The following is a 27,901-nucleotide window of genomic DNA, read 5'->3' on the forward strand; positions in this document are numbered from 1 at the left end:
CGTTTGAGAACGAGGCAAAAATAAATACCCCATGAAGTGTTTCGGGCTGTCAGCCAGCCAGCTTTCTGCTCTTCAGACAAGGCATTAGCGACCGAGAGGAGCACCGTGTCAACAAACTGTCCCCTCCTTGTGCCACCTGCATTCAATGGAAATGTTCTGACAGCGCCCTCGCAAGCTCAAGGACCGCGGTGAGTGCTCATATAAGCGTCGGAATCGAACCGACAACCAATAATGAGTGTAAGTGCAGCCCTATGGTTGTGGTTGTGGTAGCCATGGCTATGGTTGTGGTTGATCTGTGCAGCTAGCATGCTAACGCTAATGCGCTAGCATAACAACACTGGACTGGAGGCCTGGCATACAGTGTTGGACTACAGCCAGCTAGCTTAAGTTAGCATGCTAGCATGCCAACAGAGTGCTGCTGAGGGTTTGTTTACATGTTGGGTTCGCCTCCCAAAAACCTGTAAAGCTGGACTCTGCGTCAGTCAGGTCAGTGCAGCTCGAGTCAGTCAGACAGCTCCCTCTGCGTGTCTGTGTTCATCATTTATACGAGCTAACAACATAACTGTCATCTGGGTTTTTGAGTGCCAAAGGCTGCAGTGCTGTGACTCTGAGACTAGGCTAACGTAAATGATTAGGATCAGACAGCTGCTGCTCGGTCGCCTCGATCTATGATCAGGATAGATCAAGAATTCAGCGAATGTGCTCAGTAAATTCCTCAGTACTGTTAGTTTCTCAGAGTTACAAATTGATGCATTTACAGGATTTTACAGTGTATTATTTGGACTCAAAATCCGTGAGTTTATTATCACTATTCTAATTGGAAATACACAGTCACAGTACACAGTTAATATGATGAATTCCTGTTCTATTCTTTAACTACATAGAAGTGTCTATTTGTATGTCTCTAAATGTTTTGATGAATTGAACAATGTGGACCCTGTTGTAAACAAGTGTAATGCTTAATTGGGTCGTCCACTCACAGTTAACAGTCTGTTCTTCTTTTAAATTTGTATTAGTATTTCCTTTAAAAAATACTTTAAAGGACCACTATTCAACCTACCTTCATATCTGAGTCTCATGGAGGGATGTGGACAGTTCAGAAACCCATCCATCTATGGGGAATCCAAGCAGAAACTACAGGCTTTCTATTCCTGAAAAGTTCCGGGTTTCTGAACTGCCCACAGCCCTAGAAGGAAAAATGTGGTAATTTATCATATTAGTGAGGACCAATTATATGAAGATAGGTTGGAAGGTGGTGAAGTGGTCCTTTAAATATTCAAGTAACATATTACATATTCAAAAGTATAGGTTACAAACTAGTGAGACTATACCATATTTTTATTATAAACCGTATTGATATAAAAGTATAGTTTATTTATATATATATATATATATATATATATATATATATACAAGCTCAAACATAGCCGCCCGCAATTTGCAGCTCTCGATCTTTTTATAATGGGATGAATCTAGAGTTGCAATACCCTCCATTGACTCCCCATTCATCCAATTTGCATTTGCGATCTGCTTGTATTAAATGACGCTAAACTCACCAACATTGCAGCTCTTTGAATTATCCTCCAATCTGCCGAGCTTTTGTTTCATAAAAGTCCACTGTAGACATGTTATGAGCTACTTTACTTTCTCTCAAGATATTCTGTGCAGGTGATTGTTTTTCTAAGTGTTGGAGTTTGGAATCACTCATTTTTTTAACGGGTCGCACTGCTGGAGTGCTTCCAAACTCCAACATTTAGAAAATCACACCCGTGTGAAGTGAGTGGTGCAACTCTGTGTGGGGGTCCCCGAAGTTCCAGACTCACAGGATCACGGCCAGGGTGCCGGCCCGGTCCCAACGAGCTGCCCCACGTCCAAAATGGTAGATTAATGACAGAGTTACCATGTGGGGGTCTCTGGGAGTCCCCGGAATATCCAGACCCCCAGGAACGCGTGCCCAGGGGGCCGGGCCGATTCCGGCGAGCCGCCCCACTTCCGAAACGGTTGATAAATGACAGAGTTACTGTGTGGGGCTCCCTCTACTGTACCCTCTACTGTACTGTACTGGCACACCCGAAATCATCATATATAGTTATATACAGTTAATATGTGTGTGTTTGTGTGTTTGTTAGGTTGCGCACAGGTGGTGAAAAACATGCTATTTTCGTGCTCATACCCACCCACCCAGCCAGCTACCCAGCCAGCCACACACATAGCTCCGCAAAGGAGTGGTTGCACCACTCAAAAAAAACCTGCATAGAATTTCTTGACAGAAAGTAGCTCATAACATGTCTACGGTGGATTTTTATGAAACAAAAGCTCGGCAGATTGAGGATAATTCAAGCTTGGCCAGAGCTGCAATGTTGGTGAGTTTAACATAGTTTAATACAAGCAGATCGCAAACGCAAATTGGATGAATGGGGAGTCAATGGAGGGAATTGCAACTCTAGATTCATACCATTATAAAAATATCTAGAGTTGCAAATTGCGGCTACAATTTACAATTTACAATTTTACAATTTTAGGCATTTAGCAGACGCTCTTAATCCAGAGCGACTTACATTTAAGCAAGAACAAAAGCATGGGAATACATCACATAAAAGCATTTATCATGAAACATGCGTAAGCTAAGAAGGTAACAGTGGAATATCTATATGATGAAACTATACATACACTATACATATTCACTACTATGCTATACATATGTACTATGGCGTGCTATGACTATATACAATACAATTATAGTGCTGTCTACATAACATGCTATAAGTCTGTGTCAAATGCTATCTAAGCCAACAGAAATGCTATCTAAGGGGTTAGGGTAAGTGCTATGGGCCATGATGGAGTCTGAAAAGGTGGGTTTTCAGGCTACGGCGGAAGATTGGGAGTGATGCTGCAGTTCTGACTGCAATGGGAAGTGCATTCCACAGTTTTGGAGCCAGAAGGGAGAAGAGTTTGGGACGTGTGGAGCGTTGTCCCGGCGTTTTTAGTGAGGGTACTTCCAGTTTCCCTGCGTTGGCTGATCTGAGTGCGCGGGAGGGTTTGTAGGGTTCAATCATACTTGTAAGATATGGGGGAGCCATACCTTTGGTTGCTTTGAATGCCAGCATCAGAGTTTTGTATTCTGTGCGGGCAGCGACCGGGAGCCAGTGGAGGGAGCGGAGCAGGGGGGAGACATGTGAGAATTTTGGCTGGTTGAAGACCAAGCGAGCTGCTGCATTTTGGATCAGCTGGAGAGGCTTAAGTGCACATGCTGGTAGGCCAGTAAGGAGGGAGTTACAATAGTCGAGTTTTGACAAGACTGTTGTCTGGATTAGGAGCTGGGCTGATTCCTGGGTGAGGAACGGTCTAATTCGTCGTATGTTATAGAGTGTGAACCTACATGATCGAGTGACAGCTGTGATGTGAGCTTTGAACGAGAGCTGACTGTCCAGGACAACACCAAGATTCCTGGCTGTTGGGACAGACGTTACCAGGGCGTTGTCTACGGAAATAGTTAGCTCCCGCATAGGGCAGGACTTAGCTGGGAAGAAGAGAAGCTCAGTCTTGTCTGGGTTCAGCTTGAGGTGGTTGGAGGACATCCACTGTGATATGTCAGCCAGGCATGCAGTGATGCGCTCTTCCACCTGAGTGGCAGAGGGGGGGAAGGATAGGAACAGTTGTGTGTCATCGGCGTAGCAGTGATAGGATATATTGTGAGCAGAGATGATAGTGCCAAGGGATTTAGTGTACAGTGAGAAAAGGAGGGGACCAAGTACAGATCCCTGTGGGACCCCAGTTTGGAGGGTTCGGGGGGATGATAGCAGACCTTTCCAGGAAACCTGGTAGGTCCGATCGGTGAGGTAGGAGGAGAACCACTTTAGTGCCGTTCCACCGATGCCTAGCTCCGCTAGGGTTTCTAGGAGCAGCTGGTGGTTCACTGTGTCAAATGCTGCTGATAGGTCTAGGAGAATCAGTACTGCAGAGTGGGAAGCAGCTTGGGCAGCATGTAGTGCTTCTGTGACTGCCAGCAGGGCAGTTTCTGTGGAGTGGGCCTTCTTGAATCCGGACTGGTTGGGATCCAGCAGGTTGTTCTGTGAGAGATGGAGAGAGAGCTGGTTGGAGACGACACGTTCAATGGTTTTAGAAATAAATGAAAGGAGTGATACCGGTCTGTAGTTCTTGACATCTGAGGGGTCAAGGGTTGGTTTTTTGAGGAGTGGTGTTACTCTGGCTGACTTGAGGGCAGATGGGACGCAGCCTGAGGTTACTGAGGTGTTGATGATGGAGGTGATGAAGGGGAGCAGATCAGGTGCGATGGTCTGGAAGATTGGAGACGGGACAGTGTCAAGAGGACAAGTGGTAGGTCTAGAGGATGTTACTAGTTGTAGAACCTCGTCTGGGGAAAGAGGAGAGAAGGAGGACATGCATGGTATGTTGGGGTTGGTGTTGGTTGAGTCAGATGCCACTTTATGTGGGAGGGGAGGAAAGGAGCTGCTGATATCATCAACCTTCTTCTCGAAGTAGTTGACAAAAACATCAGCAGTGAGGGATGAGGGTTGAGTGGGGGGAGGGGGTTTAAGGAGGGAGGTGAAAGTGGAGAAGAGCTTCCTTGGGTTAGAAGTACAGGATTGGATTTTGGTGTGGCTAGGTGAAAGTGGAGAAGAGCTTCCTTGGGTTAGAAGTACAGGATTGGATTTTGGTGCGGCTAGCTCAAACAGAGCTTGCAGATCTGCTATTTTCACTATATTTGAAATAGAAGTGGTTAATTCATAATTTATGTTTGTCTTTGAATGAAATGTAGTGGAGCGAAGTCATACATATCCAAAAATACAGTTACTCAAGTAAATTCACTTAATTGCTGTACACTACTGCTCAATTATAACTAGTTTACAGTTGCATAATAATTATTAACCTTGACATGGTGCTTCTCTCTGTGTGGTGTTTTTCTTTTTCTTTTTTAAACTTTTATTGCAGCTCTTTACCACAGAAGAACAGAGTAAATGTCATCTGATCTCTGACCCACCACCCACCCCACCCGGACCCTCCCTTCCAGCCATACTGTGTGAGCTGCAGCGAGGCCATGTCTTCTGTGAACATCACTAGAGACATCCTGCACAGGCAGATCAGGGTAACTTGGGCTCTTTTCTCAACTACGAAGGCTAAGGGTCACAGGGCTTAAAGGTCTAGGGCAAACGTGCAGCAATGGGAATCAAACGGGTGAATGAAATCAAGATTCATTTTTATTCATGCGGGGATCGACACATCATCACACGGCACATTTTAGTTTAAAGGAAGTAATTCAAATTGGATTTGATGGACTTTTGATATAAAAATACACAAAGATGAAAAATGTCCCATTGTTTTGGCATAGACTGTTAAACAGGTTGGGGGCCCAGGACGGAGATGTCCGTCCGGGTCTGGTGCCGGAGACGGAGATTGATAAAAATGACGAGATTAATGATATCAAAACCGGTCGCATCGCTCCACAGCCTATGAGCGATTGTTGCGCAACAGTGAGACGTCATCGAAAATATTTCCCCCCTGTTTAGCTGACGACAACGACAATCTTAAAACGTTAATAACTTGCTATCTAAATCATCCCGCCTAATTATAAAAAAAGGTTATGTGTTAGATGGGCACCCGCTGTCCAGTCGCTACCTTAACCCAGTACTAAGGCTGGGCAATAAGATATTGAAATCAATATCACAGTTATTTTCAAACTTTTTCCTCCCACAATTAACAAACGGTTGTTAGCAGTGATGGTAGGAGTTGAGCTGATAAGAACCTTTGTTTTCACGTCACCAGGACAAGAGAGCGCTGGGCTTCCAACGGTTCCATCATGTGACTGAGCCCTTCATCAAAAGACTGGGGCTGGAAGCTGAACTTCAGGTGCGTGTGCGTGTGCGTGTGTGTGTGTGGGGAAAGCGAGAGTCCTTTTTACTAAACAAAAAATCCTTTCCCCTAACTTGTTGTATTGACTGTATTTGACAGGGTCATACTGGGTGTGTGAATTGCCTGGAATGGAACGAGAAAGGAGAGTAAGTATACAACAGAAACTCATGAGTCCCATATTCTCAATTGATTGTCTTACGGCTTAAGGACTGGACAGAGTCTGTTTTGTGCCTTTTGTGGGGGAGTCAAACGCGCACACACAAAACACACGTTTATCTTAATCATTATATAGTCCTTCCGTTGCTTGGGTAGGTTTACTTCGGTCTATAATCACTATTAATGTGCTAGCATCTACTCGTCCACTAGATGGCAGCGATGACAGATTGGATCATTGTACAAAATACTGATACACGTGCCACTTTGTTTTTGAGTGGTGCAACCACTCCTACAACCAGCTTGCAATGTCCTCGTACGTGTTTGTGTGTCTGTGTGTCTGTGTGTGTGAGCATGAGTATGTGACTTAAAAATAGCAGTAGGGGGCGCCAGAAACAGTGAGAGGGGTAGTGACTCTAATGAGAGAGAGTGAGAGAGGTAGTGACTCTAATGAGAGAGAGAGATAGAGAGAGAGAGAGAGGGGGGGGGGGGGGGGAATTGCACCACTCAGTTCACACGTGTGTGATTTTCTTTTACGAGTTGAAATGTAGTTAGTTAGTTATAACTGTATAGAGTGAGTTTTACACTATCGTCATAATTGAAGTAGGCTTAGTATATACCACTGCCTGTGCTGGCCAATCTACAAGCTCACACCGCACTTGCAAGCTTGAAACCTGTTTATTCTAATTTAATCTACCCAGTTTTGCGTCTTTTGCTAGTGATCATCAATGCAATGATTATTGATTACATCACTAAGTGATGTAATCAATAATCATTGCGTTCACACGGGGCAGATTGCAGTCTACCATTCATTGTCAAAGGAAGCCAGCGACATATATCCATGCTGATTGTGTTTACGTTTACAACTCAATGTGCCGGCGGAAGTGTTGTCCTCTTTCAAGAGGGGCCGAGCAGAGGAGGAAAGCCTTCCTGCTCTTTGCTGCCCAGGGGTACTTTTGCTGTCCTTGCGTCGGGTGGAGATCCGATCCCAACCCGACGCAAGCAGATGGATCACGTGACTGACGTGATGCAAGGGGAAAAACTTCTCACACCCTCCGTTGCGTAGTGCTTCTTGCGTCGATTACGTTTGACTCTGCAAGGCACTTTAGACTTTAACATTTAATTTAACTCTGAGTTGAGCCAAATGGACCTGTATAGAGACTGTAAGAATTGTGATACTGATCCCGGGATCAGGTAACTTAAAAGTAAAATTGTGTATTCATCCAGCTTTATGTCCATGCAGCCCTTATTACCGTCATCATCACGGTTTAAGTGGTTTTAAAGTTGTATATGCATTAACCACTTAAACCCTACTGTATATTATTTATTAACTGGAAATCCCAAGAGTAAAAAAAAAAAAGTTTAAATCCCTATCCGAGTGGATCAGATTTGGATTTTGGGTGTTAAAATATTATTTCATACACTTATTTCTTATTAATATTGACATAATATTTGCTGCGATAATAATATCAACACAGTTCGGATATCAACGTGATCCCAATGTTGTCTTCTCGTTTTTTTTACCACCCAAATTCCAAATCTGATCCGGAACTCGAATAGGGATTTAAAGTTTCTAACTCTTGGACTAGGGATCGATACTTGGTCCTCCCTATTCCACTAAATCTCTTTGCTGAAAATATGAGACCTACAAGCAAACTCATTGCAACTATTTTCAGAATGTTCTCCCCAGAATGGGGACCCTAGGTTGCATGTGATTTCAGTGCCACAGCACAATTTGTCCTGAAATGTACAGTATTTGAGCCATTCTTTCTGCTTGCATTCAGTCTGCTGGCCTCAGGCTCGGATGATCAGCACGCCATCATCTGGGACCCCTTAAAACACAAGAAGCTTACTACTATGCACACTGGCCATGCAGCAAACATCTTCTCTGTCAAGGTAACATGCGCATGCCAAATGAGACATACAATGATGGCGTCTTTCACGACGTCTACCTAGTTTGTCTCTATTACCAACATATAATTCCACCTATGTACAGTATATACACTACTCTCTCTTATTCATTTTTGGCTAGATTAATTACACATTACAAAGATCTTTACATTTTGTATGCCTTTTATTGATGGACTACAGCGAAGAGAGAGAAAGTTGGGGAATGACATGCAGCAACGGTCTGTTGGGCTCGGGAATCAAACCCGGGACTCGGTGCCAGGCATCAGAGCCTATGTGGTACACGCCTTAATCACTCGACTATCGGCGCCCCACAAAGACACACACTTAAGACAACATACATACTGTAATGGAAGTCAGATTGGTCTGTGGTTGGTCTAATGGGGTCCATGTCCATGATTGGTCAATTCACATTTGTTTTTGTCTTAGAGCAGTGGTTCTCAACCTTTTCAGGCCGTGACCATATTTGAACCCACAACTCACAACGGCTCTCGTTGTGAGTTGGTAGATCATTATTAGATAAATATTTTTTGACAATTTGGCCAATATTTGACCAGTTTTTCAAATATAGTTTATTGATTACTTTTGATGCAGTAATGGTCTTTTTCTTTTCATACAGAAAGTGTGTGTGTGTGTGTGTAGGTAGGTAGGTATATATATATATATATATATATATATATATATATGCCTACACACATATATATATATGTGTGTAGTCATACCGGTATATATATACACACATGCCCAGCATATATATATATATATATATATATATGCTGGGCATTGGGCAGGTTGTGTTTGTCGTGTGTCCACTGTCCATGTATAGATCGTTGCAGTCCCACCCCCTTTCAGAACGACGAGTGGCCCAGGAAATAATTCCCCATTCATTTTCCCCATTCAAAAAGTATTTATTTAAAGACGTTTACGCCGCGGACAAAGCCAACTGTTTTGGGCCGATCAAATAATTAGTAAGAAGAAAAACAAAGAAAAAAGTGTTGTACCCTGCCTGGTGCTCTATATTATAGAGCACCGAAGTCTGACGTCACTTTCAGTAGAGGGCGCCAATACACATGTTTTAGGTGATTTTAGGTCACTTCATATAAGAACTGTGTTTGAAAAATAAATCGACCACCCCCCGGCCTTTCTGTCAGGGGAGTGGCTGTGCGTCGTTAATGATGTCTATTTATATTTGATACAGCCAGTTTCTGGAGAAAATTGAATTAATGTGGCCGCAAAAGCCTTATACATATGAAGGCAATGTCGCTGCTAATATACGTCACGCCCAGCTGTCAACACATTGCGTTCCTGAGATTCCTCGTTGACGTAAGCTCAGCTGGTGGTGACTCGACTCGTACTAACCACGAAACATTAAATATCAATAAAATTTAAATAAACGTAATTAACATTCAGTGTCTGTTGGAAATGTAGTCTCTGGGTTGTTTGGCTCATTTCTAACGCTTATTTTGTTACTCTTTGGGTATATTTGTACATTTCCACCTTCAGTCGATGCTTCATATCCATATGAGTGAAAAGGCCGGGGTGATCGGTTTATTTTTCAAACACAGTTCTTATATGAGGTGATCTAAAATCCCCCTATGGAGATTACAATGCAAATAAAAGGTACACAAACCTGGGGACTGACGCCGCCCTCTACTGACAGTGACGTCAGGACTTCGGTGCTCTATTCTCAGCCTTGGGCCATCGCATCACAGAAAGGGAAACCGCAGAGTTGGGTTGAAAACACCCCCCAAAATATCCGACCCACAGGTTGAGAACCACTGAGCACTTAAGAGGGTGGTCATTATTACCACAATATATTCATGTAATATGCGTTCCTTTTGAGCATTTTGCCAAGCCAAATTCTTTCTGTGCACAACAAACTGGCTTTGCAACTGTAATTGGATTGGTCTTCCTGGCATCTCTTTGTGCCCGTGCAGTTCCTGCCTCACTCTGGTGACCGTATCTTGGTGACGGGCGCGGCGGACACAAAGGTCCACGTGCACGACCTAACGGTCAAAGAGACCATCCACATGTTCTCTGACCACACCAACAGGGTCAAGCGCATCGCCACCGCGCCCATGTGGCCCAATACCTTCTGGAGCGCCGCGGAGGACGGCATCATCAGGTCAGAACACTGAAAGATAGACCCTTCGGTAGACGATGAGGTCAAAGTCATTGACCTTCATGCTGAATTCTGGGTGTTGTAGTAGCCTGGAGCAGGGTGAATATTGTCGCTGTTGGGCAGAAACCTTGTATCTTCATATTTCACGTATGTCAAAAGATATTTGAGTGAAAATATTTCGAGTGTTTGTGTAAAACACAAACATGGCGTGACGCAAACATTGAAGAAGAAAGTGAGGACGCAACTTGTGATTGCCCAGAATGAGATCTGTATGATGATAAGAGTGCCCCTCACTTCACGGGTGTAATTCTTTTATAAATACATTTATTTAACCAATGAAAAGTATTAACACAAGCTCGTTACTAAATAATGACATTGGAGCAAAGGTTATTTTGTCCTCCCCAATGACGATGATATACATGAAATAAATGTTAGTGCCGTACCCCACACAGGCAGTATGACCTGAGGGAAAGCAGCAAACGATCCGAGGTGCTGATCGACCTGACGGAGTTCTGTGGTCAGCTAGTGGAGGCCAAGTGTCTGGCGGTCAACCCACAGGACAACAACTACCTAGCTGTGGGAGCCAACGGACCCTTCGTACGCCTCTACGACATACGCATGATCCACAACCACAGGTCAGTTCTCGCTGCCCGCCCAGAACGGTGTAATCTGGCCAGATCTAGGGGGAAGATAACGTTGCGTTACTTCTTTTTTTAATTGAATTTTTGTATGTTTTGCACTCCGTCCGTGTGTGTGTGTGCGTCCGTCCTTCCTTCCTTCCTTCCGTCCGTCCGTTACCAGCTAATCTACACCACCGTTGGCCCGATCCATGCCAAACTTTACACACACACACACACACACACTCCCTGGATGCCAACGACGAACCTCTGCCCCAAATATTCCTCAACAGCCTGTTATAGCGCCACCATGAGGCTGATTTCTGCAAAACGTATTGCTTATGTTAGTCGCACAGATTTCATCCAAATGTCACGCAAATCGATACACATGATCTCTGTAGTCATCTGATCAAGACGAGTCTGTTGGATTTATCAGATTCTACACTGATTGGCTAACATTGCCTTCCAAAATTTCAGGAGTGGCCCGTTTTGTACAAAATGCTGCACATGTCCTGCTCATCCAGAATTCTATCCTCATGCTATGAGTGATCTGGCTCTGCATTTTCTCAACAAAATGAAGAAAATTGTTGCAAAAAACTAACAAACAAAAAAACATGTTTATATTACTCCTAAACATTTTGCCAAACATCTCACACAGTCCTATCCTCCTGGTGGAATGTTTTTTTGCAGATTAATGCCCAACTTTGTCGAACACGAGCGACAATAGCTCTTGTAGATCGGCTATTTTCACAATGTTAAAATGTTTTACAAATAAGAATAAAAAAGGAACAATGTTGGACATAAAAGTTTTATACCCGACATCAACAATATAACATTTGATCTTGTGCCTTGTTCACAGTAGCGGCGCAGAAGGCTACAAAACGACCAAGCGTGGTCAGCTATACAGATCGTTCTTCAAGTGTTGCTCAATAAGCTTGTGACAAGTGACAATAAAAAAATATATATATATATTCTATATATATTTATATATATAAAAGGCTTGGGTTAAAAAGAATGGAGAACTGGCTGACAACTATAATTATATCATCACATGAATATCCTCATGAGCAACTTCAAAAAGCTGTCTAGCTCACTAACGTACCAGTGTTCATTCTGAGATGCCAGTGGAAAATTCTAATGCGTGTACAAGCACAACTAAAGACAGAAAAGGTGAACTGAACACGCTGCCATTTTTGTCCAAGAATTAGCACACTATGTACAAAGAAAAAGTGCACGTCGTCACCTTTTCTATAGGAAAGGTGAGTTTACTCCCCTTTTGGTCTCGTTCCTTAACTACTCGCTCCCAGGATAGGGACACTTTATGCTCAAACTGCTCTTTGGCCAGACAGTCTTGTTCAGAAGATTGCCATCGTGGATATCGTATGATATTGTGTATATCGATGTCGTATGCTGCTATCGGGCACCGTTGAACAGGACATGTTTGTCTTCCTTCTCATGCAGGAAGTCCTCGAGTCAGGGCACGTCTGCAGCGGTGCACACGTTCTGTGACAGGCAGAAGCCCATCCCAGATGGAGCTGGCCAGTATTACGTTGCAGGTGTGGAACATTGCTGTGTATGCCTTTTTTATAATGTCTCTGTCGGGTGGAAAGTTAACCTCATCGTGTCCAAAACTGTTATTTTTTTAGGATTAAAGCTCAACACTGTGTGACGCTGTAGTATGATCAAGTTGGGCGTTTGATTTACGAAAAAACAACAAGTTACACACAAGTTAAAATATGTAGATACAAGGTTTCTGCCCGACAGCAACGACAGAATGTCTGTGTGGTGTAATGGATGGATGACCATTGGGAAGTGACCATGATTTAGTCTATTATATTCTTCCACACCAGCCGGTGTTGAGATCTTAGCCGGTTTACAAGCTGACAACGCACTGTGCCACATTGCGAGCTTGTAGATTCTACAATTTCTTTCATTAAAGTCGATTGATTCATAATCGATTACGTTGATTAGTTCAATTAACTGTTGGACCTGTAATTTTGATATCATAGTCCTGTTGACATCTTTAAGAAGCTACAAAAAACTCATTTGTACCGCAGACATTTTGGTTTGCTCCAGTGATTGCTTCAATCTTTTGTTGATTTCTATGTACTGTTCCATTTTATCTATTTCGAGGTACTGTCTTTGCTGCTCTGTTTCTTATTTCATTGTTGGTTTATTTTTGATTGAGATGTTCTTGTTTTATTCCTTTTATTTTAAGGTACAGCACCTTGTAACAACTGTTTTGAAAGGCGCTTTATAAATAAAATGACCGTACCATGATTTGTGTCCCCTGTGCCGTAGGCCACCTCCCTGTGAAACTCCCAGACTACAACAACCGCCTTAGGGTCCTGGTGGCGACCTACGTGACCTTCAGCCCCGATGGGACGGAGCTGCTTGTAAACATGGGCGGAGAGCAGGTAAAGTTGGCCAATCGGAATCAGAATGCAGCCATTCAACAAAATTATATTGAGACTGTTGGTGTAAAACTGCATAAAACCACAAATAAGATGCAGACACACAACCCACAATTAAAAAGTTAAAACCTTACAAAAAAGTGATATCCATATCTACTATCATATCACATGACAAGTCCATATCGTTGATGTCGGGCAGAAACCTCTTATCTCCATATTTTTTACTTTTTGTGGGGTTTTCTTTTGGTAAATTAATGCCCTACACAAAAGCATCAAAGTGTCGCTTTGTGGCATTTCAAGCTTGTAGATCTGCTACCTATGCTATCTTAGAATTTGAATCGTGAAAAATCTTACCCTATTTTTTATATAGTCGTTTTAACGCACTGAAAAAATAATTTGAAAAAAGTAACTGTTTTGGACATTTTGGGTCCTATATTCCTAACTTTTCTTCCTCTCACCCAAGTATTTTTAAATTGTGGTACTGCTACTTAATCTGCATACTACTTCCACCACGGTGTCTAGGTGTACCTATTTGACTTGACCTTCAAACAGAAGCCCTACACCTTCTTGCTTCCAAAGAAATGCCAATCATCAACAGGTATGTTGTGTCCCACCCGGGTCAAAGGCTTTCTTTTTAAAGATATTTTTGGGGCTTTTTAGGCCTTTTATTTGATAGGACAGTAGACTGACAGGAAATGGGGAGAGAGAGAGATGGGGAGTAACACGCCGCAAAGGTTGTCAGGATCGATATTCGAACCTGCGGTTTACCAGCCTAGGTGCCCCTACGTCTATGCCAGCCAACTGACTGATGGCAGATTAAAAGATAATTCATTATGATAGTGGAATGTATCATTACTTGTCAAATGTTCGTCTTGAAGGGCCAATGGCACTTATTGGCCCTCCACACAAGCCCTTATTGGCCCGCACATAAGCCCTTATTGCCCCCCCCCCCCCCACAAAAGCTCTTATTTTCCCCCCACACAAGCTCTTATTGGTCCCCCACATAAGCCCTTATTGGCCCCCCACAAGCCCTTATTGGCCCCCACATAAGCTCGTATTGGTCCACCACACCACCCCCCCCCCCCCCACACACACACACACACACACACATGTCCTTATGTGGCATGTCCTTTTGTTGAGAAAAAGGGCAGGTGCTCTAGCCCCCCCCCCCATCATGCCCATGTATAGATGGATAGATAGATACAAAGTTGTGTGTGTGTGTTGTGTGTCGCGCCTTGGCCTGTTGTAGCGCCACCATGAGGCTGATTTGAAAACTGTCAAGTGGCATTTCTTCCAAAGCCTAGTGGGAATATGCAAATTATGCATGCACAGTTTCACCACAATCGGATGCTGCGTTGAGTAGTTGTGGCGATTTGTACAAAACGGGTACAAAGCGGGCTACTCCTGAAAAGTTTAGAAGCCAATTGTAGCCAATGAGGGTGGATTATGAGAAATCAAACAAACCCGTCTTGATCACATGACTATGGAGAGCATGTGTACCGATTTGCGTGAAATTTGGATAAAAGGAGTAATATTAGAAAATGTGTTTTACATATGTCTGCCTCCTGGTGGTGCTATAAAGAGCAGATGTGGAAAAATTCCATGCGAAGGTTTTTCCTTGGCCTCTAGGGAGTTGGCATACAAAGTTATCCACAGATCGTGCAGTTAGAGGTAAAAACACTTTTCGGACAGTTATAGCGCCACCATGAGGCTGAGTTGAAAATGTTCATGTGGCATTTCTTCCTCGGCCTAGTGGGAATGTGTGTGCACAATTCCACGGAAATCACACAATCTCATGATTTGCAGCATTTTGTTTGAAACTGAGCACTACCAATTTGCGTGATGTTTGGACAAAATCTGTAGGTGTACTGTCCAAAAACTTGTTTTGCACAAAGCGGCCTCCTGGTGGCGCTATAACAGGCCGTTCTGGAAATTGGGGGCAGAGGTTCATCGTTGGCATCCAGGGAGTGTGTGCGCAAAATTTGGCATCGACCGGGTTAACGGTACCGGAGATTAGCTGTTCACGGACGGACACACACGGACGGACAGTGCCTTCGGCCTGGTGGAGACAATAATAGGAATAGATTTGTTTCTTATTTCTTTCACTCTTGGACTTATTCCATGGCCTCAGATCAGGGACATTGTCACACGCATGGGTGGACGGACGTTCATGACACACTACGACATTGCGCATGCGTCAATGCTGTGTCGCTGTACCACGGCGTTCAGAAGCTCTGTCTATGTGACACTTTAGCCTGCTGTTTTATTTTATTTTATACATGTTCTTAAACATCGCTGATAGTGCTTCATGGTTTGATGGCCATAATTCACTGTGGTCAAAGACTAGTACCAACAACGACGGCGATCGCCTGCCATCCTGCGACGCCGGTACAACAACAACAACAACTACACCTTCTCAACGCAGTGGGTCCCTTCTGGGACCCTCGTGTGTAAGTACCACTGGATCTCAGCTCGTCTCATCTCTAAACAATTATTTCACCCGATCAACGCACTGGACTCCATTTGGAGTCCGTGTGTGTAAGTAGCCGCTCCTTGCTGTTGGCTAACTGCCTAGCACTGCGCTATCAACACCACCTACTTCCGTCTATTGTACTGTGTACTGGCAGATACATTTCTCTTTCCTCAGATGGCACCACTCACCCCAGATGTTCCCGAACTGGCAGCCCTAAGGTCCGAGCTCCGTACCATCGAGGGTCTCCTAAATGATGTCCTCCGGAGGAAGTCGATGGTACAATCCAGACTGGAGCAGCTGGATCCAAATAGACCCCACTGCTCGAGTCCCATCCCGGGTCCCTCTTGGGTGGAAGTTGTCAGAAACGGGAGAAAGCATTCTCTCCCCTGGTTCTCTCCTGATCGCTCATCAAACTGTACCCTACTGGCGAACTTTTTCAGCCCATTGGCTGCCCAGGATTCCGCGGCTAGCTCCGTACTAGCGGTGGCTAATGGATTGCAATCCCCCACTCCGCTGGAGTGTGTGGTTGGCGCTGAGGCGTCGGTGGTTTCTTGCCCACCAACTAACCCTCAACAACGTCCCGTCGCTAAGTCCAACAAGCGCTCCTGCCCCTCAACCCCGGTTAATATCCACAGCAAACGCTTGCGGAGACGAACCCCCTCACCTCCTGCCATCCAACTGCCCGAGCAGCCCACCACTAGCCCCCCGCTCTCTCCCCCACCCCCACCACACAATAGTATCTTGCCGGACACAGCTGCGACCAATTGTGACGTCACCAGCGCCAAGGAAATCCCAGACGCGCCTCTCGCGTCTGTTGCTACGGCCTGCAATGTTAATGGGGGTTCCCCCAAAGACTCAATTTTGGAGAACCATGTCGTTACCGATGCATTAGCATACTCCACTATTGACGGCATTGAAATTGACATTACTGCAGAAATCCCACCCACAGTGTCTGATTCCACCACTTGTACCGCCTCGGTAGTTAATCTAAAAAAGATTCCCCTTTGGTCCAAACTGTCTATCGACAACGCAGGCTGCAAAGATAGCTCTCCGGAGCTTATCATTATTGGTGATAGTTTGATTAGATCTGTTGTGATTCCTGGCGCCATTAATTATTGCCTCCCTGGTGGTAAAGTGTCGAATCTAATTAATTTGGCCCCTGCGATTGTAAACCTCCACCCCACAGCACATACAATAATTCTACATGTTGGCTCAAATGATGTTTTGAGCAGGCTCTCTGCCAAACTCAGGGAAGACATAGAACTACTTGCCACTACCATACAGAACTTAGGTAAAACTTGTATTTTTTCCGGCCCAATTCCGGCCCCCTCTAAAAGCCCTGAACATTTCAGCAGACTATGGAGACTGCATGAATGGCAAAAGTCCTTTTGTCACGCCACAGGAATTGGTTTCATCAACAACTTCGATAGTTTCTGGACACGCAATAATTTATATAAACAAGATGGCCTTCACCCCAACCCCAAAGGCACCAAGTTATTAAGCACTCATTATATCCAGTTCATCGCTTTCAGCTGCAACTGACATGCTCCACAGCATGATCCCACCTTAGCCTCACACGACAATAACCACGAGCATCTCCCCCTGGGTCATGCTGATTCTATTTCCATCTCCTGTCCGCTATCCATCCCTGTCCTCACTAGGACAAGACTACCTTCAGTTAATTTCATCCCCCGCACAGTCACCCCATCAAATCTCATTCATATTCCCTGTAGACCCAAGACTCCTCCCACTAAATGTTTAACAAGCTTAACCTTGCCATGTTTAACATCAGGTCACTAACAAATAAGTCCTCCTCTGTAAATGATATAATCTGTAAAGAGAAGCTAGATATAATCTTTCTAACAGAGACATGGCTTGGCTCGGATGGAGCTTTTCTCCTAGCGCCAGCCTGTCCCGCAAACTACAGTTTCATTCACTCTGTTCGCGAGGCTAAGAAAGGAGGTGGACTGGCAATAATATTTTTTCAGACACATTAAAATTCAAGGCTCTGACCCTGGGCAGCTTTACATCCTTTGAATACCAGGCCACTATATTACTTGGTAAATCCTCTATGCCAATGATTAGCATTTATCGCCCGCCAAAATGCAGTAAAGCAATATTTCTAACAGAAATATCAGAACTTTTATCTATCTGCTGCTCCACTAACTATGACAGAACTCTTATCTCAGGTGATCTTAATCTGCACCTGGATGATGCTACAGATGCTGTGGCTATGGGTTTATTAGAGTTATTGCACTCCTTTGAGTTTATCCAACATGTTGTTGGGCCTACACATAAAATGGGCACACTCTGGACCTGGTGATTTCTAGAGGGATGAACATCACTGTGGAAAGGACTATTGAAAGGCCTGAGCTATCAGACCACTATTTGCTGTGTTTTAATATGACTGTCTCTGATCTAGAGAAAAACATCACTGAATATACCATAACAAAGCGTTTTTTTAGCTCTTCTGCAGCTGACAAGTTCCCTCGTCATCTGGGCCCCCCCTGCCCGATACTCCCCTAGTAAATGATATGGTTTGAAAACAAAAAAGAAACATAACACCAGAGTGACGCCCTGGTTAAATGAGCATACACGCTCACTGAAGCAAGAATGTCGTAGAGCTGAGCGAGCTTGGAGAAAAAATAAACTCACCACCCACCTAGAGATTCTTAAAAAGTCAACAGTCGCCTATAACAAAGCCTTGCGTCTAGCAAGGCAGGCATATTTCTCTGGCATTATTAACGAGAACAAGAAAAATGCCAGAGTCCTATTCTCTACCATTGATCGACTTTTAACCCCCCCCCAGTCCTACAAGCAGTCATTCCCGGCCTCTAAAGCTAAGTGTAATGAGTTTGCATGCTTTTTTGATAACAAAATCTTTAACATTAGAGCTGATATTATGAATGGTGCTGTTGCTAGTGCAAACCTTCAAACAGCAGCTAACGGTCCCAGGGTAGATCTCTCCAGGGGGAGCCTATTATCGTTTTGCGCAATTGATGAAGACGAACTCCGCAAAACCATATCACAGATGACATCTTCCTCCTGTTCATTGGATACAATTCCCACCACCTTTCTCAAAGAGGTCTTAGACAGTGTGATTGGAGATATCCTAAAAATTGTAAACAGCTCTCTACAATCAGGCGTCTTCCCAGACTCACTGAAGACGGCCGTAGTTAGGCCCCTACTCAAGAAACACAATCTGGATCCCTCTGTTTTGGGTAACTATCGACCCATTTCAAATCTACCCTTTCTGGGCAAGGTTTTAGAAAAATGCATCTCTCATCAATTGGATGTATTTCTACAGAACAATAATGTGCACAACAAATTCCAATCTGGCTTTAGGAAAAATCACAGCACAGAAACAGCACTTGTAAAAGTAATGAATGATCTTAGGGTGTCTGCTGACAAGAAACATGTATCCGTTCTCTTACTTCTAGATTTAACGGCTGCATTTGACACGATTGATCATTCAATTTTAATACAGCGTCTGGAGCACTGGATAGGCCTGTCTGGTACGGCCCTGTCCTGGTTCTCCTCCTACCTTTCAAACAGAAGTTACTTTGTCAATCTAGCCGAGTTTGACTCAGACAAACACAACATCAGTTCTGGTGTCCCACAAGGCTCGATTCTTGGTCCTCTGCTGTTCTCCTTGTACATTCTGCCATTAGGTGAACTCATTACCAATCACGGAGTCAATTTTCATTTATATGCTGATGATACCCAACTATATCTTTCTGTGGCCCCAGATGATCCCTTTGCTTTAGACCCGCTGTTGACCTGTCTGTCTAGCATCAAATGTTGGATGAGTGAGAACTTTCTCAAGCTAAATGAGGATAAGACAGAAGTTCTCATAATCGGTTCTAGCGAGCAAAAATAATCAATAATTAGCAGACTTGGCAACCTGACTGTAGAAAGTAACAGTACAGTAAAGAACCTGGGGGTTATTATTGATTCTGAATTGAATTTTAATTCACACATTAATCATGTTACCAAGATTGCCTTTTTTCACCTTAGAAATATTGCACGAATCAGAGCCTATTTGTCCTTGGACGATGCAAAAACGCTAATCCACGCCATTGTTTTTTCTCGGCTTGACTACTGCAATGCACTCTTTTCAGGACTCCCTAAGAAAACGACTGACAGATTACAACTTGTCCAAAATGCAGCAGCTAGAGTTTTAACTAGAACTAAGATGAGAGAACATATTACTCCAGTTTTGGCATCACTGCACTGGCTTCCGGTTGTTTTTAGGATTGACTTTAAAATTCTGTTACTTGTCTATAAAGCTCTCAATGGTCTCGCACCTCCGTACCTCCGTGACTGCCTACCTAGATATGTCCCTAGCCGCCCCCTCAGGTCCTCCAATGCTGGCCTACTTGAAGTGCCTAAAAGATTGTGCACAAAAAAGTATGGTGAGGCAGCTTTTTGCTTCTATGGCCCAACAGCCTGGAATAAACTTCCATTCGAGCTCAGACACGCACCCTCTGTAGACATTTTTAAATCTCAACTCAAGACTCACCTCTTCACCCTTGCTTTTAGTTGAGTTTTATTTTTATTTTTTTATGTGTTTTTATTTATTTTATGTACTTATATTCGGTTTTGTTCTCTGCTATTGTTCTATCATTTTAACTACTTGTGTTTTATTGTATTTTATTTTTGTGTCCTGCCCTGTGAAGCACTTTGAGCTGCATTTATGTATGAAAAGTGCTATACAAATAAAGTTTATTATTATTATTATTATTCAAATGGTGATTGATCTACAAGTTTATTTTACTTTGCTATCCCGTCAGATGTGCAGAATGGAAAGACAACCAATGGAGTGTCAAATGGAATCCACCTGCCAGCCAGCCATCTGAGACTAGCTGAAAGCAAGCTCTGCTCTGGGTACCAGCTGTGTTTTACCTCCTTCATTTCTGCTTTACAACCACATAATGACTGATGACTGAACATAAGCCTATCATTTCTTTCTGTTTTCCTTCTCTTCTCTTCTCTTCTCTTCTCTTCTCTTCTCCCTGTAGTTCTAGTGAGCTCCCTCCTCACCTGGAGAAGATCAAGCAGCAGGCTAATGATGCGTTTGCACGGCAGCAGTGGACTCAGGCCATCCAGCTCTATAGTCTAGGTATTCACCAGGCCAGCCGTAATGCCATGCTGTACGGGAACCGAGCTGCTGCCTACATGAAGCGCAAGTGGTAGGCCTAGATTCATGTATATCTAGTATCTACTGTGCCTTAACATGGGCATTTCAATTGAGAACACTTTATTGACGAGCTATGCAGTTTGTTCAGTAACACAGGTATCCCCATCTCTCCAGCTCTTTAGTAAACACTAAACAGAAAATATATTTTCAGGTCAGGTTTTACCAATTTTATTCAGGATAAACAAGTGACATTTGAAGTGATGAAAAAAATAAATGAGCAAAATTGGAACTGGAACACTAAATACTAAACTGCAACACTAAAATTTAACTTGATTTAATTTGATTGGATGAAACTTGCAACCCACCTTTATTAACGAGCTGGAGAGACGGGGAGACCTCTTGCTTGTTAGCATTGCTAACAGAAATAAATAGTGTCAACTAGCCTGGTCATGTTTTAGTGTATTATGAAAAAGAAATCTAGTGTATGATGTATGCACGATGTGTGTGCACGCTTCATAGGGATGGCGACCATTACGATGCTCTCAGGGACTGTCTGAAGGCCTTGACTCTCAACCCCGGTCACCTGAAGGCCCATTTCAGGCTGGCCCGCTGCTTGTTTGAGCTGAAGTACGTGGCCGAGGCCCTGGAGTGTCTGGATGACTTCAAGGGCAAGTTCCCAGAGCAGGCCCATAGCAGTGCCTGTGACTCTCTGGATAAAGACATCAAGGCTGCCCTCTTCTCCAAGACGGATTCAGGTGGGACTGTGCACTATACACTTATCATCACACTAACATCACGGCCTATTTAGTATTTTGTATTGTATTTTCTTTTCTTTTCAAAATCTTTTTCTTTTGGTTTTATAACAGTATGGTTGTCAAGTCACAGGTTCATAGGGGAAAAAAATAGATTTTAGTATCAGTGACTCAGAGGTAATAAACATATAAATCACAGAGATCATGGGCAGACATAATGAAATAAATACATGTTATTAAATACATGTTATTTTCACATGTTATTTTCAATCTACACGGCAAAATGTGGGGGCAGCGGGGGGCCTAACCTCACGTCGCCAGACTTTCCGCCTCGGACGAAAAGCCTGGTCTGCTTTCCAAAATGGCCTGTGTGTGATCCGCTCTATAGGCAACAGACATGAAAAAAGAAAACAACACGTGGTTCCAGTTGAAGGGTTCTGGTTTTTCGACGTTTTGGTTCCCTCAATCCCCATTTGAATGCTGAATCGAGTATAACCACTAGTTTAGTCTTAGCCAGTCGCTACGATTCGGAATAGAAGATGGATATACCAAACAAACTATTCCTATAAGCGAAACTATTGGGTATGCTGGTAGGGCCTAAAATGATTGCTGCAGGGACTTATTTTGGGTAATACTGGTGACTACAATGTGACGTTGGTTCGTACCGCTCCCGACCAGATCAGAAACCCAAAAATGGTATGCCAAAGAAACTGCAGTTCATTAAAGCAACCTGTATCGCACTGTAAGGCAGAAGTCAAGCGGAAGGGCGGAAGGCACGCTGTGTCGTTGCCACTCAAGTGAATACTGGCCAATCACAGCGTCTTTTACAGGACTCAATTCAATACAAAGGAGCTTTATTGGCATGAGAAAACAAACATTTACATTGCCTCTGATTGGCCTACCGAACGTCCCCTTCTGTGACGCAGAATCTTGCCTCCTCGAGATACAGAGGCCCTAGGCCCTAAATCTCAATTATTTGGGGTTTCAACCATACTGACCTATCTAATGGTGGTTTCATTCCATAATTCCATAGTCCATAATTGTTATGATCTTTTCATATTAAATCCCAGTTTATAGGCATTTAGCTAATTTTAACCACCGTGGACGCCATCTTGAAAACGATGCCTTTCTGGTTGTTCGTTTTTCCTAAGATTTTAGTTTTATTTAGCACACCCAATAGTAACAGAATCCATTGAAAAATCTCTTAGCACTGTGAGTGCTGTCGCCTCACAGCTAGAAGGTCCTGGGTTCGATTCCCGCTCGGGGCGCTGTGGGTGCTGGCGGCGTGTTTCCTCCTCCGCGTCATCAGTGCCCATACCCGAAGGCGGGGTTGGCGAAAGGGCCTTTCTTTGTGGAGTTTGCATGTTCTCCCCGTGTCCCCTAGGGTAGGTACCCTCACAAAAACATGCAGTAATCCTGGTCTCTAAACTGCCTCCCCCTGGCCAGCCGGGACGCCTGATGGAGGGGAAAGGAACTGGTTGGAATAACGTGCTCCTTCCACGCGCTACGTCCAACCAGGGAAACTCCCCCCTGTCAGGTGTAAAGGAGCAACTTGGACACTCAAGCATGAAGGAAGCATGAGTTAAGTCCGTTGCTCTCCCTAGGTTGGCGGAGGGTGTGTAGAGCCCAGGATCACATCACAGGATGATTGACACAAGGGTGAAAAATGGGTTACAAAATCGTGGGACAAAAAATATAAATTTAGGGAAAAATCTCTATATTCTCTTTATTTTGGTTTTCAACCATACCTACTGTATATGTATCTAATATTTGAGTCTGTGTAAACAGCCCACTAGAGGGCGTGCCCAACGCGTTTGCACAGCTTTTAAAAAACCTTATACCCATACCCAACACCACGCCAAAATTTAAAAAACGTACAAGTCCGCCCCCTGCTTTCTGTGTCCCCAGCAGATGAGAAGAAGTCAGGCGGCGGTTCGGTGCATTTCGCCAGCCAGTTCAGCCGGAAGGAGTCGACCCCAGAAGACGAGATTGTGTTGAGGGAGCGCAGCTTCGACTATAAGCACCGTTACTGCGGCCACTGTAACACCACCACAGACATCAAAGAGGCCAACTTCTTCGGGAGGTCAGTGGACATAGGAACACTGGGACTTTATAGACTTTATAGTCGGTTTACATGCTAAATAAATAAACCTAAACCTAAATAGACTTATTTTTGCACAGATGTAGCCCAGGGCATGCTCGAATTAATTAGCTAGGGTGCCCGAGCCGGCGACCTTCAGGGTCGCCCGACCGATCCGTTGGTCGCACTGATGTAACGGTCATTTTCGTGTCATTTTGCGACATCGGACATCGGTGTTTATTTAATCCGATGTCCCGATGTTTATACAGGAGGGGGAAAAGTATTTAATGTTTACTACAGTCCATCCTGCAAATATCACTCTCGGTCCTGCACCGCTGTACTGGAGAAGTATATCACCTTTTCGGTTCTGCACCGCTTAGTGGAGAAGTATATCACTCTGTCGGGTGCGCAGCGCAACTACACACACACACACACACACACACACACACACGACACACCTCTACAGTACTACAGAGTGAGAGACGGAGAGAGAGAGAGGGGAGAGAGGGTGGGGGGGAGAGAGCGAGAGAGAGCGCACGCAAACTCCTTACTCCTCGATTGTTTTACCTTTGTCTCAAATTGCCCAGCAAAACTATAATCCTTGTGTGAGTGTCCTTGTTCCAAATTGATTGGAAGTCATGTGCATATTGGTTGCCAGCAGGCACGTGGCAGCAGCAGCTAAGACGGTTAGCCTGTACATTTCACATAAAACTTGACCGCATAGGCAATCAAGACCATTAATTAATGACAGCTGTGAGACTGTGAGCCTGTGTGTGACTGTTGTGTGTGGGGCTGGCTAATCCTTCCTTATAGTGAGGGACTACAGGGACAACTATTATATTTTAAATCATATATATATATGTATGTGTGTGTGTGTATATATATATATATATATATATATATATCTATATCCTACATACAACTAAAAAAATCACACCCGTGTGAAGTGAGGGGTGCTAATATATTAAAGTCTAACTCATGTTGATTAGGTGATGTAATGGTGATTATGATGTCTATTGCTCAGACACTGAATTATTTTGTAGGACGGACATCTACACTAATAGCTGGATAATAGGAGGGCATATATAGGGGTGCATTTAATTTAGAAAAAAAAGCCTTATGTGCCAAAACATTTTATTTAAATGTATTCAATGTATTCTATTGTTAATTGAATTAAAAAAAACGTATTTTGAAGTTTAGAAGTTTTTTAAATGTATTTTTTATTATTGATTACGAAACATCGGTCCAAAACATCGGCATCGTATCGGCATCGGTGGTGTAGGTCTCTCCAAAATCGGCATCGGACCCAAAAATATGGCATCGGTCGGGCTCTACTTGTGATGTATGCCATGCTTTTTGTTATTGCTTAATGTAAATCGCTCTGGATTAAGAGCGTCTGCTAAATGCCTAAATTGTAAATTGTTTTATGGTGTCCATATGGATTTGGCCACTGGGCGCCCTAGCTAAATCATTTGAGCATGCCCTGGGCTACATCTGTGCAAAATTTGGCGCTTTTAGACGAATTGGCACGAAATTACCTTTATCTCTCCCTATGCTCCTCCGCTACATGGCACCCCAGCAGTTCGCATTTAACCCCATGAATTGGGTACTATACTATTCTAAGTCCACTAAAATCCTGTAAAATACATTTGAACACACACATCACAACCAAAGGGGAAATAAATATTCACCATAACATTATTATTATCCCATTCGTGTCTCTAGGCGAGACATGTCCAAAGTCCGGCCTGGGAAATTGTAATAAACGTATTAGACCCCAAGAGACGGCTGTTCATAGCTACACTAGCAACACTGGCATTTGAACAAAAGACAATGTATTGGACTGTAAATATACACAGAGACGAGTGACTTATATTTGGCTGCACTACCAACTGTTGATATTAAAATGCAACTATATAACTATTCTATATGACTTTGTTATGGTCTGACAGGAGATGCAGTCAGCCACAAGGTATTTTCATACTGTGTCAAATATGGCCTCCTAAAAATTGGACTTCCTTGCCCTAGGCCAATCTGACGCATATTTGGAACATAATCTAAATCACATCCTAGTAATGTAGCCTTTACAATAAAACTACAGTATATATTAGATCCATGCTGCAAAGCTGTGGCGGGGCATGTTGTGTAATTGGGCTTCTCTCCACAGCAAAGGCCAGTACATAGTCAGTGGCTCAGACGACGGCTCTTTCTTCATCTGGGAGAAGGAGACCACTAATCTGGTGAGGATCCTCCAGGGGGATGAGTCCATTGTCAACTGTCTGCAGCCCCATCCCAGCTACTGCTTCCTGGCTACCAGTGGCATCGACCCGGTGGTTCGGCTATGGAGCCCCAGACCAGAGGTAGGCGAGCTTGTAGAGTGGCCACATGGATTAAAGTTCTCAGTCGCCATGACTGATTTAATTTATTTTGGATTCAAGCCAGCATGACTTCTTTGAAAGCATGTTGTGCACCGAAAATAGAAGATCTTCAAGCTATTTTCAGCTATTTAGTTTATTAATAACAGTTATTTTAATATTCTAAAACGGTTGGTCTCAATACTTGATTCTGATTGGCTGGTTACCGTCACGTAGATTTCACCGATAACCCACACCTTCAATCACTTTATATCATTCCCAGCCGATTCCGCATCTCTGTAGCTGTACTGGGGAAGGGGAGCGCTTGATTGCCTTACAAACCCATGCTGTGCGGGCGTCTAAGCACCGCCCGGCTCATATGACTGTGAATGTGTGGCTCCAGGCGGCCCCGTAAAGACATCAAGCACTATTCTCCCGTCACATAGCCTACTTGCTGAGCAAAACATTGACGTGATGTGGCTCGCTCTGGTCGGCGCAAAGCGTAGCTACTTTTGTGAGGCAGACTGTCGCTGCAGGAACCCGCCGTGCCGAGGAGCGACACATCTCCTTGTTGCAGGCAAAGAGACAGAAGAGGAAACTGCGTGAAGCAGCCCCCACTCCTGTGCCAGTCCCCTCTCGTTTTGTCTGCGCCAACTGCGCTAAAGACTTCCACTCCGGAGCGGGGCTGTCCAGCCACAGCCGTCGCTGCAAGAAAACATGACCACTCAGGCGCAATCCATCGTCATCACTGACGGACGGATGCCTATGATGTTTGTAACCGTTTTAGAAAAGCAATAAGCTTATTGCTTAATAACAGGTTGTTCGAGAAAGCAACAACGAGTATGATAGAATGCATAATCAAAAACATTCAAATCAGCTGCTCTGTTCTCCCAGAGCACAGCTGACTGGGTTGCTAAGCTAGCGAGTTTCTTACATTTGTGTAACTAGCCGTAGAATACATGATTAGAAGCATCTTCAATGAACACGAATGGTCTCAGAAATTGTTATTGTTATTTATGTTTATTATTTAAGTTTGGGTCCCTGGAATACACCAGAATTTGACTTTGTAGTCTCGAGCTGAAAACGATTGTATGACCATTTTGTCCATTTCCCTGCTGTCTCGTCACTGTGCAGGCGGAGAGCGAGAACGGACGGGTGGTAGAGGACATGGAGGGCGCCGCACAGGCAAACCAGAGGCGCATGAACGCCGACCCCTTGGAGGTCATGCTGCTCAACATGGGGTACCGTATCACAGGCCTGCGTGGCGTGGGGCCCGAGGGCTCCGACGACGAGGACAGCTCAGAGGGTCAGGTGCAGTGCCGGCCCAGCTAAATGAATAAACTCCTGACTATAGGAATGGAGGTAGGATGCTAAAGCACTCTCCCGGCTCCCCTCCCCCACCCCACCCACGTTAAGTGTGTCGTGACTCGTGTGCATGCGTGCGCATAGAGGGGGACAAGCACCATAGCTTTTTTTTCAATGTTAAATACCCCCCCCTTCGAAACGAAAGCAACATCGATTGAGTGAATGTCACGTCACATCTCTGCACTATGCACCAACCCCCCCCCCCCCCCCCCCCACTGGGAGTGGGGCTTAGAGGAGACGACCCTTTCGCCCCTCCCACCCCCCCCCCCCATCCCCTTGGAACACAACCAACAGCAGCATCTCCTTCACCCTGCAAAGGTTGTGGGTGGGGCAATAACTCCAGCGACGACGAAGAGCACCCTCCACCACATCATCACTCCTCAAATCCCTCCTCAGGTTTGTGTTGGTGAGAAAACCAACAAGATTTGAAAGCCCCTCTCCCCCCTCGCAGCAGGTCGACCATACAGGTCAGAGTGTCGTGGCATCTACCGCAGTCACAGGGAAATGTCCTCTGCATGCGGGGTGGGGGGATCCATGAGGGCTCGAAGATGGTAATGTGTCTGCAGAGCGACCCCCCCCCCCCCCCCCCAAAAAAGGTGAGTGCTTTCACTTCATGGAACGTTGATCAGAGGATGAGTTCACAGGAAAGCCA

General features: G+C 44.3%; 1 protein-coding gene across 2 annotated transcripts; it reads left to right on the forward strand.

Annotated features, from left to right (window-relative positions):
* The first annotated feature begins 54 nt into the window (after nucleotides 1-54).
* On the forward strand, nucleotides 55-27,820 carry wdtc1 (WD and tetratricopeptide repeats 1). 2 transcript variants are annotated; one of them, XM_083760911.1, is made up of 16 exons: nucleotides 55-188; nucleotides 4,954-5,107; nucleotides 5,785-5,868; nucleotides 5,971-6,017; nucleotides 7,809-7,920; nucleotides 9,870-10,057; nucleotides 10,507-10,689; nucleotides 12,133-12,227; nucleotides 12,973-13,088; nucleotides 13,608-13,683; nucleotides 20,352-20,445; nucleotides 20,580-20,750; nucleotides 21,218-21,453; nucleotides 23,359-23,533; nucleotides 25,698-25,890; nucleotides 27,019-27,820. In XM_083760911.1, the coding sequence occupies exons 2-16, from the start codon at nucleotides 5,060-5,062 to the stop codon at nucleotides 27,214-27,216; spliced, it is 2,016 nt and encodes a 671-aa protein (XP_083617037.1). In that variant the 5' UTR covers nucleotides 55-188; nucleotides 4,954-5,059; the 3' UTR covers nucleotides 27,217-27,820. The 2 variants fall into 2 exon arrangements, with proteins under 2 accessions (XP_083617037.1, XP_083617038.1); XM_083760912.1 differs by having other exon boundaries at nucleotides 23,362-23,533.
* Nucleotides 27,821-27,901: the final 81 nt, after the last annotated feature.

The sequence above is a fragment of the Protomyctophum parallelum genome (assembly GCF_964188405.1).
Source record: "Protomyctophum parallelum genome assembly, chromosome: 3".
Lineage (NCBI taxonomy): Eukaryota > Metazoa > Chordata > Actinopteri > Myctophiformes > Myctophidae > Protomyctophum > Protomyctophum parallelum.

Excerpts from the sequence above, each read along its gene's own strand:
- wdtc1 (XM_083760911.1), top strand. The coding sequence starts at position 5,060 with ATGTCTTCTGTGAACATCACTAGAGACATCCTGCACAGGCAGATCAGG. Across the intron at positions 12,228-12,972 it reads TGGCCAGTATTACGTTGCAG|GCCACCTCCCTGTGAAACTC; the intron begins GTGTGGAACATT and ends CCTGTGCCGTAG. Across the intron at positions 13,089-13,607 it reads TAAACATGGGCGGAGAGCAG|GTGTACCTATTTGACTTGAC; the intron begins GTAAAGTTGGCC and ends CACGGTGTCTAG.